This window comes from Choloepus didactylus, chromosome 7 (genome assembly GCF_015220235.1).
Source record: "Choloepus didactylus isolate mChoDid1 chromosome 7, mChoDid1.pri, whole genome shotgun sequence".
NCBI lineage: Eukaryota > Metazoa > Chordata > Mammalia > Pilosa > Megalonychidae > Choloepus > Choloepus didactylus.
The window spans coordinates 142,925,042-142,946,619 of record NC_051313.1 but is presented as its reverse complement, the minus strand read 5'-3'; the positions used below and the strand labels follow the sequence as shown (position 1 = coordinate 142,946,619).

General features: G+C 41.4%; 1 protein-coding gene and 1 pseudogene across 1 annotated transcript; one reads left to right on the top strand and one right to left on the bottom strand.

Annotated features, from left to right (window-relative positions):
- Positions 1 to 6,434: 6,434 nt before the first annotated feature.
- Positions 6,435 to 7,511, bottom strand: LOC119540092 (annotated as a pseudogene).
- Positions 7,512 to 20,226: 12,715 nt separating this feature from the next.
- Positions 20,227 to 21,180, top strand: LOC119540839 (N-acetyllactosaminide beta-1,6-N-acetylglucosaminyl-transferase-like). The gene has a single exon (XM_037844748.1). It carries the CDS (start codon positions 20,227 to 20,229, stop codon positions 21,178 to 21,180), a length of 954 nt encoding a protein of 317 aa, XP_037700676.1.
- Positions 21,181 to 21,578: the final 398 nt, after the last annotated feature.

The following is a 21,578-nucleotide window of genomic DNA, read 5'->3' as shown; positions in this document are numbered from 1 at the left end:
CACTGTTTTAGTCATGTTGGTAGGCATCTGGCCCAGTAAGGATATTAGATGTGGTGATGGCCTGTGTATCCGAGGAGCTGGGAGGTTGGAAGTCAAAGAGAGTGCAGAGGGAAGGGTTGTGAGGAAATGATTGTGTCTTCCTCCCACCCAATATTTCTGGGCTCTGGAAAGGATATGTAGAAAGAGGGACAATATTTAATTTCTTCCTGACAAATCTCTTAATCTAATTAAACTAAATCAAATTTTCCAGGACACGGAAAATAACTTAATAAAACGAATCTACATAGAAACAGAAAGTAGATAACAGGGTCCCAGGGGTGGGCATAGGAATAGGGATTGGGGAGAGTTAAGGCTTGTTATGTATGAGTTTCGGTTTGAGGTGATGGAAAGGTTTGGGTAACGGCGGTGGCGATGGTAGCACAACATTATGAATGTAATTAACCGCACTGAATTGTACACTAGAAGGTAGTTGAAATGGAAAATGTTATGTCATGTATGTTACCACAATAAAAAAATTTTTTTTTAAATCCTGATACTATTTCTTTTTCTTTTCCATTACCATAGGCTACCCAGAAGTCTCTAGGACTTCTCTTAGGAATTTCAATTTTCCTTTAATAATTTTGAAACCCTGTATGTCCTCAGGATGTTCCACACTTAGTGCACTTTGGTTTTCCTGTCCACTTGGACATTTCTGGGTTCCAATATTTGTTTTTAAAAAATGAAACTAAATAAAACATTTTCCCCCATTTATTAAAGCAATGCATACACTGGAATACGGTGAGAACAAAAACAACGCAGAGCTATCCGCTGCTAACATTCAGGTGTATATCTTCCAGAATTTTCTGAGAGAGAGAGAGAGTGTGTGTGTATGTGACGAAGCACTCACGCCTGCTTCCCAGGCACTTAGCACATGTCTAGGTCAGTCCCAGGCATAGAGAAGGTATTCACTAAATAGAACTAAATATCCTTGCATGAATGCATATACAAAATTGGGATCACTGAACATTCATTCTTAACCACTTAGTCTGCCAAGAATTTCATCAGAGCTAGCCCATCTCTATTAAGCAATATGGTCCAGTGATGTGATAACTACTGGATGACTCCCTTCTAATGGGAAGAAATTCTGATATCTCCGTACTCAATGTTTGATGGGTCAATTATTTTCAGCAAGCATTTCACCAGCCTTCGTTTCTTGCACAAGCTAGCTGGGAATAAGTGGGCCATCCAGGTGTCCCAGAACTAAAGCAAATATGAAAATTAAAGTATGGGAAGAAGTATCCATTGTTGACAGTGGAAAGATAAAGGGGTTCCAAGGATGTTATTTTGCATATCTTTTCTGCATTGACATCAATTACAAAGGTGTTTAAACATTCATTGAGCAACATGGCAATACTTATAGAACACTTATTCTATCCTTGAGCGATTTCTATGCTAAAAAGAGATGCTTAAAATAGTCTCAGCAAACAGAACCCTATTAGCTTAATTTATATATTAAAAAACACAAACCCAAAACCTCCCCTGTTTCAAAAAGCATGTGAAGCAGCTCAGACTGTTACCATGCTCTGAACTGGGTTACTAAAGTTAGCCCAGTTCTCAAACTTAATCCATTCCTGCGGGTGTGAACCTATTGTAAGTAGGACCTTTCGATGAGCTTACTTCAGTTAAGGTGTGTGTGGCCCACCTCCTTTGCTCTGGGTCTCAATCCTTTTACTGGAGTCCTTGATAAGAGAATGAAATTCCAAGAGAGAAAGCCACAGGAAGCAAGAAGCTGAAATCAATGAAACCTGGAAGAGAAGGGAAGGATCAGCAGACACCGCCATGTGCCTTCCCATGTGGCAGAGGAGCAGTCTGTCTTCGGGAAGAAAGCATCACCTTGATGATGCCTTGATTTGGACATTTTCACAGCCTCAAGACTGTTAGCTAATAAATTCCCATTGTGTAAGCTGACCAATTTCAAGATATTTGCTTGGCACAGCCCAAGAAACTAAAACAGGACCCTGGGTTCAAAGTCTCTACTTTATGCTCTTCTTCTTCCTTAACATTTTGTCAGATGCATTTTTTTCTCTTAAAAAGTTCACTGTATGGATACATCGTAAGTTATTTAACAATTTCCCTTTTTGTTCTTACCAGGTCTTATTCTTATTAATAATGCCATGGTCTCTCTCTCTCTAGCTAAGCCAACTTGAAAGGTGACATCACTGCCCTCCCCCCTACAGGGGATCAGACACCCAGGGGAGTGAATCTCCCTGACAAAGTGGAATATGACTCCCGGGGAGGAATGTAGACCTGGCATCGTGGGACGGAGAACATCTTCTTGACCAAAAGGGGGAAATGAAATAAGCTTCAGTGGCAGAGAGATTCCAAAAGGAGCCTAGAGGTCACTCTGGTGGGCACTCTTACGCACACTTTAGACAACCCTTTTTAGGTTCTAAAGAATTGGGGTAGCTGGTGGTGGATACCTGAAACTATCAAACTACAACCCAGAACCCATGAATCTCGAAGACAGTTGTATAAAAATGTAGCTTATGAGGGGTGACAATGGGATTGGGAAAGCCATAAGGACCACACTCCACTTTGTCTAGTTTATGGATGGATGAGTAGAAAAATAGGGGAAGGAAACAAACAGACAAAGGTACCCAGTGTTCTTTCTTACTTTAATTGCTCTTTTTCACTTTAATTATTATTCTTGTTATTTTTGTGTGTGTGCTAATGAAGGTGTCAGGGATTGATTTTGGTAATGAATATGCAACTATGTAATGGTACTGTGAACAATCGAATGTATACTTTGTTTTGTATGACTGCATAGTATGTGAATATATCTCAATAAAATGAATAAAAAAAATAATGCCATGGTGACTATCCTTGGGTATTAATGACATAATGGTGAATATATTTTGGTGCATTTAATAATTTCTATATTTAATAAATGAATTTAGAAGGGAGGCTGCTACATCAGAGAATAGGAGCATTTAAAAAACTCTTACTAACTTGCCCTAAACAACTGATATGCCTGACAATATTCCCTCTTGTAGCATATGGGTATGTCTATTTCACACATGCCCACTGGCATGGAATAGCATATTAAAAAATGTTTTTAAACGACAACTTTTGTCAATTTGAAAGTCAAAAAATGATATCACAGTATTTTTAACTATCATCTCCTTGATTTCAGATAAAGTTATTTATTTTTCTACTTTGGTAATTTACCTAATCATACTCTTTGCCCATCTTTTTAATATTTAGTTATCTACCTTTTTAATATTGATTTGTACAAGTGCTTTACGTCTTAGAGTTTAATCCTTTGTCATTTGTTACAAGATTTTTTACAGATGGTTTTCTTTCTAACTTTGTTTACTATGCTGTGTGTCTGTTTTCCTTTTTGAAATACAGACATTCTAATTATTATGTGGTCACATTGATCAGTCTTTGCCTTTGGAGCTTTGTGATTTTGGTTTAGAAAGGAGATTATCTGACTTGATGCATCAGATTGTTCCAGATTGAGATGCTGGGCTCCCAACCTGACTGACATTTACTAGTTAAGACAGGCCATTTCATATTCCTAAGGCTTCATTTCCTTACGTTTAGAAAAACAAAGCAGGAGAATTATCTCTTTTGCCTATTTCCAGGAGTGTGGAGAAAATAAAAATGTCTTCATTCATTCTGCTTATGCTTGTTGAAAGCCTGCCAAATTCCTTGCACTGTTCTAGGTGCTGAGGATGTAACAGTGACTAACAGACAGAAACCAGACCTGCCCTCACAGGGCTTACATTTCAGTATGGGAGGCAGACAATGAATAAGATAAATAAGCAAAATATATGGTATGTTAGTGAAAGATTCTAAAGGGAAAAGGGATAAATGTTCACATGTTAAACAAAATGGCAGAGAAGGTCTCATTTAGGAGGCAATGTTGTATAAAGACCTCAAGGAAGTTAGGAAATGAGCCGTGGCTATATGGAGAAAGAACATTCCAGGTAGAAGGCATGCCCTGTAGAGCCTGGAGGTGGGACGGAGCTTGGTGTCCTGGATGTGTGGGCAAGAAGGAGACTATTAGAAAAGGTCTCAGTGGAAGTGAGCAGCCCATCGTGTAGGGCTTTGGGTTTTTGTGTTTTTTTATTTTTCAGGAGAGACAGGGAACCATTGGAGGATTTTTAGTGGAGGTTGACATGGTTCAACTTCTGTATTAGCAGAATTACTCCGGCTGTTGTGTGAGCTCAGGACAGACCAACTAAGTACAGTCATCCAGGAGAGATATGCAGCGATTTGGACCTGAATTGTGGCCATGGGGATGGCGAAGGGACAGCCTGCTGGATTTTACTCTAAAAGTTGTGAGAAAAGAAAGGAGTTAGGGAACAACTCTCAGGTTTTGATCTAAGCAGCTAGAAGTTTGAGTTGCCATTAACTGGACCTGGGATGGCTGCAAGAGCAGCAATTTTGGGGTGGAATGGGAAATATCAGGGCTCAATTTTGAGCATGTGAAGTTCAAAGCGCCTGTTAGATATTCCAGTGGAGATGTTAAGTAGGTTTGTGGGCATTTGAATTGAGTCTGGCACTTGGGGAGAGGTGCAGGCTGGGAATGTACATAAGGATATCATTACATAGAGACTGCACTTAAAGCCATCTAACAAGGTGAGCTCACCTAAGGTACAAGTAGGGGAGAGAATAAAATGAGGCCCAGAGACTGAGTCTTGGGGAATGCCAACATTTGGAGGTAGAAAATTATACCTCTATGTCAGTGGTTCTTAATTAGGTGTACTTTTGTCCCCCCAGGGGACATTTAGCAGTGTCTGCAGATATTTTTGGTTGTCACCTTGGGGTGGGATGGGGGTAGGGCACACTGGTGGTATCTAGTGGATAGCGTCCAAGGATGGGCTAAAGATGCTATAGTAACAAGGAAACCCCCACAACGAAGAGTTAACTGGTCCAAAATGTCAATAGTGCCAAGGCTGAGAAACCCCTGGCTCTAAATGATAAAGACATAAAATATGTGGAAACACTACAAATGCAAGCTAGTATTGTTTCACAAGATTCTTCCAGGTTGAGGCCAGTTCGTGGCAATGGAAGCCAGTACTCGTCACTCAGCTCTTGTTTGTTGGATGAATCATGTTGAAAATGCTTTAGAAAGTGCATGCTGAAAATGTTTTAGCAAGGCTTCAACTCCAGTGATCACGAGAAATTGAAGTTTCCAGACCTCAGGGGTCAGATAAGGATTCTATGTCAGATTTTCCTGTGGTGATACTCACACCAGATAAAAGTTACTTTTGCATGCCAGCTAACTTAACAAAAATTCAAGAGTTTGTCCAAAGAGCCCTCTGAAATATGGAAGGACATGATGGGGGTGGGGGTCATAGGATCAGCAAATGTCACCTCAAATAGGAGACATTGAGTGAATGCTTGCAAACAGATGATATGTTGGGTTAAACTCTTCTTTTAAAGAGAAATCATTTATTTACTGAAGATGACTAAGAATTTAGAGGACAATCATAAATATAAATGTTATTGGCAGTAGGTATCCTTAAGGAGTTTTGAATATACACCTCTTGGCTTTGGTTGTCAAATTTCAAAAAAAAAAATGTTTCATTTTGCTTTGGATATATTTACCTAGTTCTGATAAGACTTGCTCAAATAAATGTTATCACTCTGTGCTTTGAAGTGCAAATATTTTACCAACCTCTTTTAAAAGCACAGATATTATCTTTAGTTTAGATTTTGGAATGCAAGAACCAGTCTCATGAAGTCAAGGTAATCTCATCCTTTAACTTGCCCTTCAGTTAAATAGTACATTAGGCCTAGAGAAGTGCTTGTAAGAATTTTGCTCTCTGAAGTTTTCTCTGCAGGACAAAAGGAAGGAAATATTTTTGGTGGCAGCTTATTGCATTGGGCCAGCTGAGATGCACCCACCCTGTGAGGCTTTGGGCAAGTCGCTTTCTTTTTTCTTTTTTTTTTAAGATACTGAAAACCCTGTCTCCAGCTTTATTTGTAGAGAAGGGTAATGGGAGAAGAGAATATATTCACTTGAATTTGAGGGGCAGCTAAACTGGAAGCAACAGTAGTAACAATTCTAGGCCTCTATGGTTCCTCTGATTCATAAAGGAATGAAGAAACTTCCTTGTTTGCAGATTCAAGAGTTTAATTTTCCCCTAGAGCAGGATCAGCCATTTTCACTGGGATAAAAGAATAAAGGGCAACAAACTTAATAGTACCAAATGGGATATTAATGCAGAAAATAGGGCCTGGTTTCTCTTCTCAAATGCAAATTTTTATGTTAAAATATGTTTATCAATCCTCGTTGTTTTTCCTCTTCAGGAGCCCCAGGAACCCAAAGAGCCTGTGCATTACTAAATAGATATATAATTCAGTCACCCCCTCCAAACTGGAGTCTGATTATTCACGTACCAGCCAAGCTCAGGGCTGCCTCTGGGGATGGGAAGCAGTAACTATGCTCTCAGGGAGAATGGAGACAGAGGATGACACTGGTTGAAGAGCAGAACGCTGTGCACTGGGTCAAGGATGGCTTGCACACCCTGTTCAGTACTCAGCTTCCAGCCACCAGGGATAGGAGAAGCCTGGAACGCCAGTGTCACTGGATGATGCTGCATGTCCATGCTCACATTGATGGTAAACAGGGTAAATACCATTCCCATGACAATTGGAATAAAGATGAATTTGAGGGTGGTGACCTGCAGAAGGCAGCAGTCCTTTCCTACTGAGCAGGAGGCTGCGACCCTCCCACACACTTGCTCTTTAACCTAGGGGACTGTTTATTGAACTTGAAGTTGCATTCCCACATTGGTTCCTGTCTGTTCCCAACAATATTTCTGCACCAGAAAAGTAAGCATTGGGAATTCTTTCATGTGCTACAGAGTGCTTTCTGGAATGGCTGGATTCTTGGAGATTCGAGCTGCAAATGGCTCATAAACATGGTAGAGAGATCCGATCACACATGCCTGGAGACAGCAGAGTTTCTCCACAGACTCTGGCTGTAGGCACAAAAGCAGAGAGGCACCCAGCGTGTAGTGTCTTCGTGAAAGTGACAGTCCAGGCATTCTTACAAATCAGGGAAAAGCTCACAATGTCCTCAGGACAGATGTAGGAGGTCAGCAATAGCCAAATATCCATGGGATACCCTTCTTCAGCCCTGTCCAGTTCTTCTTTGTGTCTCTTGCTTTTCCTTTTTCTGGAGATAGTTCTCTCTTGGAAGCTCTCCTGGGCATCCTTCTCATCACTACTGTTGAGGATGTCACTGTGCTCACCAGCCCAGAAAGAGCTTCCTCTGCACGGCATCTGGAGGTGTCCAAGCCACAAAGAGATTTTACTTCCTGCTGAACAGCACTGGCGACGGCTTTCTTGACCCGTCCGGACGTCACAATGGCCGGATCTGCGTTCGCATAATCTGCCACAGTCACTTGACTGGAGAAGGCGTCATGGGCCTGGAACTTGAGTCATTTCCCTCTCTTGGGCATGGCGACAGCGCTGGGGACAGGCTGGTCTAGCAGGCCAGGACCCCGGGCCATGTCTTGGGCTGAGCAGTGGGCCAAGGCCTCCCAGCTCCGCAGCCATCCCCCCAGACAAGTCATTTTCCTTCTCTGATGGCATTTTTCTTTCCCCTGTAAAATGCCAGGATGGGGCTCCATGACCTCTTGCCTTCTTTCCATCTCTCTTTCTTTTCCGTTCTCTATGGTAACCATTTACCTTTTCTGAAAAAAATAGCAAGAATTTAAAATTTGATGCCCAGTTAGATTACACAAAAGGAATTAAAACGAAACTATTTAATTTTTATTCAAGTGCACCCTGGGACACTGGGGGACAATGAATTTTTAAGACTTACCTCTAATTTTTTAAAAAATTCAGTTTTATTGAGATATATTCACATAGCATACAATCATCCAAAGTGTACAATCAGTTGTTCACAGTACCATCATATAGTTGTGCATTCATCACCCCAATCTATTTTTTGAACATTTTCCTTGAACCAGAAAAAGTAAAAATAAGAATAAAAAATAAAAGTAAAAAAGAACACCTAAATAATTTCCTGCCTCCCACCTTATTTTTCATTTAATTTTTTGTCCCCATTTTTCTACTCATCCATTCATATACTGGATAAAGGGAGTGTGATCCACAGGGTTTTCACAATCACACTGTCACCCCTTGTAATCTACATTGTTATACAATCGTCTTCAAGAACCAGGGCTACTGGGTTGGAGTTTGGTAGTTTCAGGTATTTACTTCTAGCTATTCCAATACATTAAAACCTAAAAAGGGTTGTCTATATTGTGCATAAGAATGCCCACCAGCGTGACCTCTCGACTCCATTTGGAATCTCTCAGCCACTGAAACTTTATTTCATTTCATTTCATATCCCCCTTTTAGTCAAGAAGATGTTCTCAATCCCATGATGCCGGGCCCAGATTCATCCCTGGGAGTCATATCCTGCGTTGCCAGGGAGATTTACACCCCTGGGAGTCAGGTCCCACATAGGGGGGAGGGCACTGAGTTCACCTGCTGAGTTAGCTTAGCTAGAGAGAGAGGTCATATCTGAGCAACAAAGACTTACCTCTAATTTTGAAAACGAATCATGCAAGTGATCTGACTGCCTTCATGTTCTCTCCTGGCCACTTGCCCTCCTTGCTGGCACATGCCGAAAGATCTCAAAGAACATTCTGTACCCCGGGCCTTGCTTGTTTTTCTTCCATCTAATCTAATCTAATCTAATCTGACTCCTATTGATCTCATTTTTTTTCAGAACCTCTGTGTGTTGTTGGTTGCTAATAATTTAATGAGATATGTAAACATTTTATGTGCTCCTTCTTGGATCTCACTTCAACCATTTGTCTCTTTATGAAACCTCTTAAGTGTCACTGTGGACTCCTTGGCTGGCTGGTAGGGTTGAGGTCTTGCAGGTGGCAGGTTTTTCATTGCTCCTTGAATGCCACATCGAGCAATCCTTTTACATCTTGGAAGATGTGTTTTTCCCTCCAAGTTGCTCATGGTCTAGTAGAGAACAAAATGCAGTAATGGCATGAAAATGCTCGCTTCCATCCACGAGATTTTTAGCCACCTAAATGAAAGGACTGCTGTGTCTAGCAATGCCGAACAGGGCCACTGTGTGGCAGTATACATCTTGCCAAAGTCTGGGCACAATGGAGTCAAGCGAAGTGCAGCGCTATGAATTTCCAATCACCTAGTGGTGCAGGAAGCCTCTAAAATTGACCGTGTGCAGATAATAACAATAGACAGCATGTATGAGTCTTTCCTATGTGCCAGAGGCTGTTCAAAGTTCATTCTGCTTATATTAACTCATATTAATATCTCTGTTTTACTAGTTAACTCATATTAACTCAGCTGGTATTACCCCTATTTTACAGTGAAGAAACTGAAGCAGAAAGGTAAAGAAACTTGCCCAAGTTCACACAGCTAAGAGCCAGCCAGGCCAGGATCCAAACCCACAATCTCTCTTTTGCATTCTCACTCTGTCGCCAAGCGTGATGCCATGCTAGCATCCACAAGAAAATCCAGAAAACGGAGCAAAAAGTTGTAAAATTTTTCCGTGTCCACAAGCATCATTTTGACATAGTGAAAACCCATGCCTGCAGAAGCATCAATAGATGCAGAGGAGTCAGCAAACTTTCCCTGGAAAGGGCCAGATTTTAGCCTTTGCTGATCTCTTTTGCAACTACTCACCTCCGCTGTTGCCATACACAAGCAGCCGTAAGCGATATGTAAACAAATGAGCTGAGCGTGGCTGTGTCCCAGTAAAACTTTGTTGACAGACACTGACATTTTAATTTCATATCATTTTCATGTGTTGTGAAATATTGTTCTTCTTTGGATTTTATTTTTTGGTCATGTAAAAATGTAAAACTATTCTTAGCTCGTGGGCTATATGACAACCTGTGGGGGGCTGGATTGGGTCCCCTGGCTGTAGTTTGCTGATGTCCCAGTTTAGAGGGAGAAGAAGACTGACCGGACTTAACTCAATGAGGAATGCCTGATGTAAGCTAGGTGCTGAAGATAGTGACCAGTAAGACAGAACTAGCCCTCTGTGGACTAGTGTGGAGCAAACGAGCAATTAGAGGGAGTATAAGGTCCTACTGGGGCAGGTGAAAAGCCTCCTAACCCAAATCAGGAGGGTAGGGAGGTTTGCCAGGGAAAGCAGTGCCATGCCAGATCTGAAGGATGGGTGGGATCACACCAGGAAACGCTCGGGGGAGAGAATCTTCCAGGTACGAGGCCTGTGAAGGCAGAAGGATTAGGTTTGGGACCCAGAGCTACTGTTAACTCATTATTGGGTATCAGGCTAGTCAGAGTACCTTTGGATTTCAATTTCCTTGTGTACAAAATGAATATAATGTCAGTGCTTACGTCATGGGTTGCCAGTGAAAAAATGGAGGCAGATGTATCTGATAGAATATTATTTGTAACTCATCTTCAGTGTTCTCCAATTGTAAACTGAATAAGTTGTTCTGAATAATCTGTAAGATTCCTCAAAGCCCTGAAGTTCTATGAATTCTTGATTTTTATTTTTTGGTACAGAGAAACACTGCGATTGAGCAACCCTGGGAGCTGCCAAGGTAAATTGTAACCTGCTTCAGGACGACTGGGACTGCGAAAGTTGAGGACATATTGCCCCTTGTATGCAAAAGTGACACATATGGTGGTGATGGTGGTGTGGGAGACTGACACACCTTCTACCCTTGCGCCACACAGAAAGACTATCTCTGAGTTGGTAGCCAGGGCCGATTCTGCAGGGTCTTCTCTCTTGGTTGACCCAGATGAAGCTGCCCAACTATGCTTAGTTCTTTTTGGTTGGCCCATTTGCCCCAGTGGCTTACGTTCTCCATCCACTTGATCCCCTGGGTATATGGAAAGAACTGCGGACTTGTGTTTGATCCTCCTTCCCTAATGTGAGTGGAGTTATTTCTATGTTCTTGCTGAAAATAAGACATTGGAGCAGATTTCCCGACCGTCTTGGGATGAACCTGCAGACAGACTAACATCGGCCGTGGTGTGAAGTTAGGAGAGTGACACATAAGAAGAGAGCTCACAGGAACAATGACGTGGAAGAAGTTTGGATTTGCCGTAGGTCTCATGGCCATGTCTACAACTCTTTTTTTCCTATATACCAACAATTTAGTCCCACAGAAATACCTGCGAGTGGGGAAAATCTCAAACACTTCAGTCCTTGCAGAAGTCTGTGATGTGATCGTGACAGGAAAGAAAATTTTCTTGGAGGAAACTACACCCATGACATCATTTGGAAACACAACTTGCCAGCAATACTTGATCCAAAATCACTACATAATGGAATCTCTGTCCAAAGAAGAAGCCAAATTCCCTTTGGCATATACCCTTGTCATCCACAAAGACTTTGATACTTTTGAAAGACTCTTCAGAGCTATTTACATGCCCCAAAACGCCTACTGTGTTCATGTGGATGAAAAGGCCACAGTTGCTTTCAAAGATGCAGTGAGAAAACTTCTGAACTGCTTCCCAAATGCCTTCCTGGCCTCTAAGAGGGAGTCTGTGGTCTACGCAGGAATTTCCAGGCTCCAGGCTGATCTCAACTGCCTGGGAGACCTTGTGGCCTCGGAGGTTCCCTGGAAGTACGTGATCAACACCTGTGGGCAAGATTTCCCCCTGAAAACCAATAGGGAAATAGTTCAGTATTTAAAAACGCTTAAAGGGAAAAATGTAACTCCAGGGGTGCTGCCCCCACCTCATATAAGCAGAAGGACCAAATACATGTACCGGGAACAGAGATTCCGTTTGTTTTCCTTCATGCTCTGGACATGGGTGAGAAAAAGTCCTCCGCCCCATAATCTCACCATTTATTTTGGCTCAGCCTATGTGGCCCTTACAAGGGAATTTGCAAATTTTGTTCTTCAAGACCAGAGGGCCATTGATTTGCTTGCGTGGTCCAAAGACACTTACTCTCCTGATGAACATTTCTGGGTGACGCTCAATAGGTTTCCAGGTATGTGGAACTGGCTTTCCATTCTACAGTGTGGCCACAAAGGCTGGAAGCAAACACACATGTATACACACATGTACACACACATGCTCACACGTATGTCTATAGCTCTGTGTTTTACAGATTGAAAATGTCTTTGGCGGCATAGTATATTCACCTGTTTCCAGATTTTGTGGACACCCTGTAGATGTTTTTGCATGTGTTTTCAGTGGAACTTGTCCAAATATGTTACACTTCATACGTATTACTAAATAGACAGTTTGCTCATAGAACAGGCTTGTTTAATTTCTGCCAGCATTGTGTGTCGCAAATCTTTGATATGACACATGAAACTGCTTTTAAAGCATTTATAGTGTGTGGTTTAGAAATTCAATATCTTTAATATGGATTATTCACTCTGGTCTCATTTTACGTGAATTTGAATTACACGAGTTTGAGGTCTGAAAATATCAGTAAAATCCCCATAAGGACAATTTGAAATAATGCAGATATCTTCGATTTTTTTTTTTAAAAGCCAGCAAGAATTTCAAGAATTTGAAACTGTCTGGCCAGGTGATGTGGGGACTTTATTTCAGCTATTTCCAAAGGGAGGTCTTATATTGAGTGTTAAATATAAACCCTGCCATCCTTTGTTGGTTCTGTAGTCCAGGTTTATATTAGTTTTCATGAACTCACCCTTCATGTATAATTGGGAAACCCTGTGTTAGTTATTAGTGGGCAGAAAATTTTAAAACTTTTTTTCTTATTATAAACTACATTCACATTGTAGAAAATTTGGAAGTACAGAAAAGCAAAAAAAAGAAAGTAAAAATTTTACATTATACAAATTGATGTCATTCTTGTTAACATATTTGCATTAGTTTCCTCCTCTGCATACTGTTAGGACATGCTGAGTATACAATTTTGTATCCTGCTACTTTCACTTAACAATATATCATAATAATTTCTCTATGTCATTGAAAATATGAAATAACCTCATTCTTTTTCATAGTATGGATGTACAAAAATTTGCATACTGATTCCTTAATTGTTGAGCATTATTTTCCAATTTCTCACTGTGTAAAATACTATTATCATTGCTGAATAACATCAAAAGTAACATATTTTCACGTAAAGCTTTGCCACATTTTAGTGTTACTGCCTTTCTAATGGAAACTTCGTGGACTGATGAATATGACCATCTGAAGCTCTTGATACATATCGCAAAATTGCTTTTCAAATATGTTCCAACTTTTAGTCAGTCCATCAGTATACATGGTGGTTTACTTCCTCACGCTTTTGCTAACAATGGATACTCATATATATTTTTAAACTACTTAAAGAGAAAAAACTGCATTACTGATTTTATTTACAATTCATTGAGGGTGAATTTTCGAAAATGTATAGTAGCCATTTTTCTTTTTCTTTGTGGGTTGTCCTTTTTCTCTGGGGGTTGGGTGGAATTTCAACACTCTATTGTTAATTACTTAGAAGAGCAGGTTGGGTGGCCCAGGGGAAAAAAAGATAAGGGTACTTAGAGAAAAAAGTGGAACCCAATGAGGAACTCAATGGGCAAAATCTGTGAAGGAGCCTTGGGAAATAATTAGGTAGGCCCAAGTAATGAAAAATCAGCTACTGCTGAGCTGGTTTACTTGGCTTAAGTGGCTCAAGGTAAGAGGACTCAATGCTGAATTTTCGGAACAGCTGTTTCCACTCGTTTCTAACTCTTTGGAAGAGTTTGGTAAACCAGTGATATATAGGAACTGGAAATTAGATTATTTTATTCCTTTGTTGGTGAAAAGCGTAGAATCGTATGAGACATTTTACTGAACTCTCCAGCAAGATGCCTATGGACAAACGCCTACTTTTTTACAGTCTTGAAAATGGTACAGAATGACACCCCCTGAGGAAACTGAGTCACAGGTACTAATGAGGAAATTGAACTTTAAGATAGAGGCCTCGTGCAGCATAGTTTAGGATGAGGGTACAAGATAACTGATCGAGGCCACTGAAAATGTTCTCTTCCAATTAGAACAGAATCTATGAGCATTTTAGACAATAAGTAAATGTATACAGAAGAAAATTTCTCAGAATCCCAACACTCAAAAAGAAATCTCTGTTGAAACAGGCTACGTTTAGTCTACTCCGGAATAAGAGTTGTTGATTTGCTGTTCCTTCTCCTGCCACTGTTTCTGAAAGCCACTGAGTTTTTTTGTATTTCATAAGCTGCTTCAAGCCTTTGATGGGAAGAGGGACGTGAAGAGATACATAGTTGCACTGAGCCTGTTCCCTGGAACGAGAGTCGCAATTCATTCCCGGAAGCCCCTCCCGCTTACCCTGCCTGGGGCAGAATCTGCAATTCTGAGAGAAGAAATAACTGGCTCAAGCTGTGCGTTATCAAGCCTAAAATCTGGACTCCTAACTCCCCCAGCTCAGGGCATATCCCGCCTGTGCGAAATTCTCCTCCTCCACTGGGGAGGCACACAGAGCTAAACCTGTTCATGGATCACCACGAGTCGGGAGCTAGAGGGTTTCTTTCGGGAAACTAAATTTAAAGGAAGCGCCTTGCAGTACCAGGGTCCGGGAAGGGAATTGGAAACGCTCTTTCTCCCAGACAAGGCGACCGCGGATTGGGTAAGCTGGAGGATAGTCCCGGGAAAATCCCAGAGAATAATTATCAGGTGCCCGATACTGCAGCGTTCTCGTGGGAGATCAGTTTTATCCAGGGCAGCTGTCTGCGCAGGCAGCTTCTGCTTGTAACGCCCCTGGAGTCGGAAGGGTCCGCCCCAAAGCACTTTATGGAGCCCGTGGACTACCTTAAACTTCAGGTGGGGCTCCTTGTAGATGTGCGTTCTCGCCTCGGGCAGGTAGGGCCTTTGGGGGTGGGACCGGGAGGCAAACAAATCTCTGTAAGTCCACATTCCTCCTTTTGTTATACTACTTGTAAACTCACAGGTTAACCTGCCTTTATCGGAAAGAGGCCTCTTTTCTTCTTGGCAACTTTATCCTCCCGGGAACCAAGAAAGGTAGGTAGAAGCGAAGCTGCTGGAAAACTACCCAAGGGAGAAAGTTGCAAGGGGATGGTCTCCACATAATATTTCTTCTGTTTAATCCCTGATAGCACTTTAAGATTCTACAGACTTTTATGCATTTGAGCTATGTTTATGTTTTATATTCGCAGAACCTAGTACAGTGCCTGTAGTAAGTACACACACACACACACACACACACACACACACACACACACACACACACACACACACACACACACACACACGTGTTTGAGGAATGAATCATTTGGTCCCAGTACATACAATTTCTGTTTGAAGAACCTTTTGAAAGGATAACACATGTTTGCATGTTGTTTCATTGTGTGGTGCACCTACTGAGAACTAGGGTTTTTCATTTGTTTCGTTGAATTATTAGTATTCATATCTATGTCTTAGTTTCAACTTTTAAATTGCAGGGAAATGTTCATTCCTAACGGAATGGTTTACATTATGTTCCCCAGTTTTCTTCAGGCAATGGGAAATGTACTTGGCATGCTTTGACATTTAAAATGTACTCTAATTATAATTAGTCTCTCCCTTCAATAGTTCTGAGAGGTATGAACTTCATTTGACAATAGGTAAAACTAAAAATGACATTGTATGTCCCGCCAGTGTCCTCCTGGGCATTTTCTCCTGCATTGTTAGATCCAGCCCATGTTTTTCTTATTTTTAAGTTTGGGCCTTTGATAATTAGTCTCTTGTAAGGACAGCCTTTTATTTTTATTTATTTATTTTTTAAGTTTTCTCACTTGGTGTTGGATTAGCCAACAGAACAGACATTAATCGGCTCCTTGCAGGCTGTGGTCATCCTCAGGAAATGGGGAGACTGTAAGTCCCTGGCTTGGGACCCCACAGCTGAGGGCACCCATTTCCTTGCACTCTGTTCTGATTGGTCAGCATATGGCCATTAGAAGGGGGGAGGCTGTTCTTTCAGAAGTTTCCCTTGTAGCAGGAGGACTCCCTGTAGGGTGTCCTCTAGATCCTATAACCTCAAAATCAAATCAGGGAATTTCAGTGGAATAGAGTGGAGGAAGGAAGGAGCAGAAATCTAGAAGGGTGAAAAAGCAAAGCTGGTGCAGCGACTGGGTCCCTGTTCTACTTTCTCCTAGCATCTGAAGCCGTACCCCAACGCAAACCTGAGGACGGAGCAGAGAAAAGTTGGGCTGTTGAAATGCTCAGACTCCTTCCTTGGTGTTGGGCATTTAAGCCTAGAATTTGCGAGGGCAGCTGGAAAGAGCCTTCAGGGCAGGGCTCTTACATTGCATTTGTTAATTGACTGAGCTTGAAAAGATCTGGCTCTATCCTGCATTTCCCCATTTTCCTGTTTCCAGAGATTGCAACCCTCCCCCACTTCCCCAGTGCCTTTTCTTTCCTGTAGCTTTCTCTCCAAGTCTGAAGGTGGCTCTGTAGTCCCTGGCAGGCACAAGCTGGGTGCTTTATGTACACTACCTCAGGAATCCTCCCAGCACCTCCGGGAAATTGGGCCGCCTTTGACTTTCCAGTTGAAAAACCGAGATCAGGGGTAGGGGTTACAGGGTTTACAGGGCTAGGGAGGAGACTCTGGAATGGGGATTCACAGGCCCCCAGGCGGTTACAAAGCTCCTTCCCCATTTGATTGGGGAAGTTGTCTTCTCAAGTTCACCCATGAGAAAGCTATGGTGAGGCTGTAAGATCAAATGACTTTGTTCTGGGGCTCCAAGTCGGAGAATGGATTTAGTCCTACTGGAGATTTGCTGACGCATAACCCAGATTCTTTTTAAGTACACTAGTTGTCTATTTTAAACTCTGTTGCTTCAGGCCACTTCCTGTGGTTTTAAAGAGACATTGAGAGTAAAATCAGGGTACTGAATTTAACAGAAACAAATACAGAAGTAATTAGAGAAAGAAAGAGGAGGGAGAGACAGAGGAGGGCTTAAACAGAGCAGTGGAAAAGGACAGTGTCCAGCACAGCCCTTCAGATTAAAAAATCCAGTTTAACCCAAGCACCTCCTTCTCTGAGACTTCACTCGACTTTCTTAGACATTGAAAAAGTTTCCTTTTGGCTTCCCTGGTTCCTCTCTTTTGCCTGGAGATGATGTCGTGATAAGATAAATACGGGAAAAGCATTTGGGGCATTATATGGACCCTTGAATAAAGACAGACATTTTACAGTGAGTTGTTTAGATTACATTCTAAATGCAATCATTTTAGTGCAATGCAAATTTACGTCTGGAGTGAGGCTTTCTAAGGGTATAAAATATGTAAAAGTAAGCAATTATAGGTTGAACTCTGGAAGAGACATGAATACATACCCTTCCATTTATTGCGTGACTAAGCCACAAGTCTATTTTGGTTCCTAATGTCTTGGAATTTTGTATCCTCCCCAAACACAGCTCCAACTTCGAGTTTTGGGTATTAATTTTGATCTGATGTTCAAGCTAGAATGCAGAATTTCTGTCCTTGGTCACTCTTTACTTCCCTTCTCCCAAATCCCAATATTTAGCACAAATGCAAGAATATGGAGCATAGAGCCCTGAGTTTGGAAGCATGATTACAGATAGATTGCAAAAGAGCATAGGGGAAAGTGGGAGGGTGGGGAGGACTAGCAGTTCTCACCTCACCACCCAGATACCATTGCGGTGATTCTAAGGTTGATGCTAATTCTTTTAAAAATGTCTAACATTGTTAAAGATACTAAAGTGTTGTGGTATGTTTCCAGAGCTCAAAATCCGAGGACCGTCATTGCATTTCAGGCGAGGTACCCTTAAAAACTTAACTCAAGCAAAGTACTAAATGCACAGGTTCATCAACCAGAAACTGTAAATTCAGTGAGCTGTAAATTCAGAGAAGAGCAGGCAAATGATTAGTCACTTTCATGCTTGAAATGCCGGGAGGGAAAGAACTGTGACGAGAAAGAGGTGATGGCCACAAATAATTAAAAAAAAAAAAAAAAAAGCTGATGTAATTGGAAATATTTGGGGTAAAAGCACGATTAAGCATTGACTTCTTCATTTAATCATCCCTGTAGTCTGTTTCATTTGATGTGGGCGAAGGATGCCTACCTAGCGGGATATTAAAAATAATGATAAAAATTAGATTTTAGTCATTACTTCTGAAAAGATTGCTTTGGGATGACTGCTGTATTGAGGAAGCAATTTGTTTAAGAAATATCTAGATAGACACATGAAAGTTTTTTATGCAAATAGATATTTGGGTTGATTGAATTCTGTTTTGAGCCACGTGGACAAGAGTGTATGCATCCAAATCACAATGTAGAATCTGATTCTTAACAGTTGAGGATTGACTCCCCTAATTCCGGAGAATTTCCCTGAGTCCTTTGTTGTCATCATTTCCTGGTATATGTGCAGTCATATTAAAGCTTTAGCTTTCAGTTGGAGTAAGAAAAAAAAGAAAGCAATAACAAAAAATAATAGCTCTAATCTTGTGCTCTAAAATAATAGTTGTGAAGACAGGGTCCAGTTAAGACTGAGTAGCAATATGGAAATAATTAACGATATAGAATTAAGTGCAAAAAGCAGCATGCAAAATTGCATCTCCCTTGTGTTCTTGATCATATAAAAACTTATGTGTCTCTGGGCAAGAGTTAAATGAGAGTGCAGAAAAGTGAAACTTTGTGACTACAAACTAGCTGTAATAGCCTGTTGTCTTTATAATTAAGTAAACATATAAAATGGTAAAAAATGTTGAATGTACCCACGTTCACAGAAATAATTGCACATCTCTTATGAGTCCTTGTTACCTGGGATCTACTCTAATGTGGGCAGGGAACCTGGGAAATGAAAACTTGAGCATATTCAATTGTCTACTGTGTTTTCGGGGCTAGGAGCTAGAAGGAGATAAAGAGCAGGTGAGCTCAATTTACCTGTTGTCCTTACACAACTAGTGCAGCCAGCTTACCAAATAATATAAAACTGCCAGATGCTGATCTAGATGTATGAGCTCCTTGACATGGGCTTGGAAAAGAAGGAGCAGTGAACTCTGCCTCCCAAGAAGATTTCAAAGTTTAGTGGTAATTGTGTTGTTTTCTTAAAGTGTGAGAGAGAGTGTGTGTGTGTGTAAACTGGCATCTTGTTTGCTCTGGACAGTTTTGCCCAATCTCTCTGTGCCATTTGTTGCCAGGCACAATGATAAACTCTTTATGTGTTATTTTATTTTCACACCTGACCTATGAAGATAGTATCATTCTCATTTTTTACGAATAAGGGGAATGGGACTCCATTTGAAGTGCTTATGGATCTGAATCTAAGAGCATCTTTCTTTAAATTCTGAGACCATCCAAAACTGAAATGGTCCCTCTCATCCATCTTTTTAGCCATCAGAGTGCTCCACCTCCATCCTTCTTAGGCCAGGGTGAAGTAAATTTGTCATTTACTTATTTTGCCTTTAGCCTCTGCAATTTTTGGCTGATGACCGGCTATTCTTTTCTTTGTTTTTGTCTTAAAGGACGTTAACCTTTATTCTTCATAGTTCCCTAGTCACTTTGTGTAGGAAGTTCGCCGGCGAGGTAAGTTTGTACCTTTTTAAAGGACCTTACCTAGCAGCAGAGAAAATTAATCTCTGGAAAGACTTTGGCTCAACAGCTAGTCAAACACTGTGCTTTATAGTACACCCAGCCAATGTGGAAGGGTGTGTGTGTGTGTGTGCCTGTGTAAAAACAGGGTTAAGCGATTTATTTTTAAGCACTAACTATTTATTGACAGACTGTCTCTCTAGGCAGTGTTCACAGGCTTAGCACTGAAGCTTCTGACTTGGCAGCACTGCTTAAGCAAACAAACCCAGGCAGTTGAATGCAATGATTAACAGGAAGCTGAGTTGTGAGGCTGGGGTTGGGGTGAAGTCTTCTGGAAATGACTTGCAGAATGGTTTTCTGGTCGGCAAGCAACTTCACTGTGGGGATGTGTGGATACCCTGAGATCAGAACACCCCTGAGCCTATTTGTTTTTGTGCAGTAACAGGTAACAGGTTAGCAGAAGGCTGGGCAAAGCAAATCCAAAGGAGCTACTTCAGAAATGTGTCAAAGGAAGGTGGAAGTGCATCAAGGAGGTAAATAAAAGAGGTACGGAAGAAAGACACAGTACGAGAACGGTTAAGCTGGAAGGACACCAGACATCCGTCAGAGCTGCGTCTACCGAGAGGACCGTTATGAATTCTAGAGAAAAAGTAAGTTAAGTATATCTATGCTTCGGTCCTGTTTCAGGAGACATTTTCCTCACTTCCTGGTTTTGAATGATGGGATCCTGGAAACGCTGTATTTTCAGCTTGTCTATCATTAGTGCCCTGATTTTTGTGTTTGTTTACAATAACAAGTTACAGGAGAATAAGCGTTTTCTGAAGGCAGCACTGTCAAACACTTCACTCTTGGTAGAAGTCTGCCATCAGATTTTTACGGGGAAGGTTTTCTACCTAACAGAAAATGCATTGAAAACGACCTTCAATGCAGCTACCTGTTATGAGTACATGGTTCAAAGTCACTATATAACAGAAACTCTCTCTGAAGAAGAAGCTGCATTCCCTTTGGCTTTCACAGTGACCGTCCACAAAGACTTTGAAACGTTCGAGAGGCTTTTCAGGGCGATTTACATGCCCCAAAATGTCTACTGCGTTCACGTGGATGAGAAGGCGGCGGAGACGTTTAAAGATGCGGTGAAGCGGTTACTGAGCTGCTTCTCCAATGCTTTTCTGGCTTCCAAGCTGGAGCCCGTTGTCTATGGTGGGATTTCCAGGCTCCAGGCTGATCTCAACTGCTTGGGAGACCTCGTGGCCTCCCAGGTTCCCTGGAAGTATGTGATCAACACCTGCGGGCAAGATTTCCCCCTGAAAACCAACAGGGAGATACTTCAGTACTTGAAAGGGTTTAAAGGGAAAAATATAACTCCAGGGGTGCTGCCCCCTGATCATATAATTGGACGGACTAAGTACGTCCACCGAGAATTCTTGAACAAGAAAGATTCCTATGTGATTAAAACAACAAAATCAAAAACGCCACCTCCTCACAACATAACCATTTACTTTGGCACTGCCTATGTGGCCCTCACAAGGGAATTTGCTAACTTTGTCCTCCAAGATCAACGTGCACTTGACTTACTCTCCTGGTCCAAGGACACCTACAGCCCGGACGAACATTTCTGGGTGACACTCAATAGGATCCCTGGTATGTATGTCTCTCAAGTTTTGTTTTTGTGAATGAATATTGTGTGGCCAATACTGAAAAACTGCTGAGAACATGTAATAGTTTATAAAGAACTTTGAAGTTTTTTTTTTTTTTTTTTAGTTTCAAACGTTAAATTTTTTTTTTTTAATGCATTATAGCAACTCTGTGAGTTGCGTGATACAACTCATCTCCATTTTACAGATCAAGAAACTGAGGCATAGTGATTAGCAGGGCTGAGATTAGAGCTCAGCTGTCTGAACTAATTGTTCTGATGTACCAAGTCCTCTTTCTGGGCTGAAAGACCCATTCTCTATATGAGCTGCGGTCTTGAGACATAGCAAGAGGTAGAAGATTCACTGGGTGTGCAAACAAAAAATTAAACCTAATTCACCCTTAAGTGTGGTGATATTTAAAATAGGGAATAAATATT

What these genes read in the sequence shown, in the direction of transcription:
- LOC119540839 (XM_037844748.1), top strand. Translation starts at nt 20,227, where the DNA reads ATGGGATCCTGGAAACGCTGTATTTTCAGCTTGTCTATCATTAGTGCC.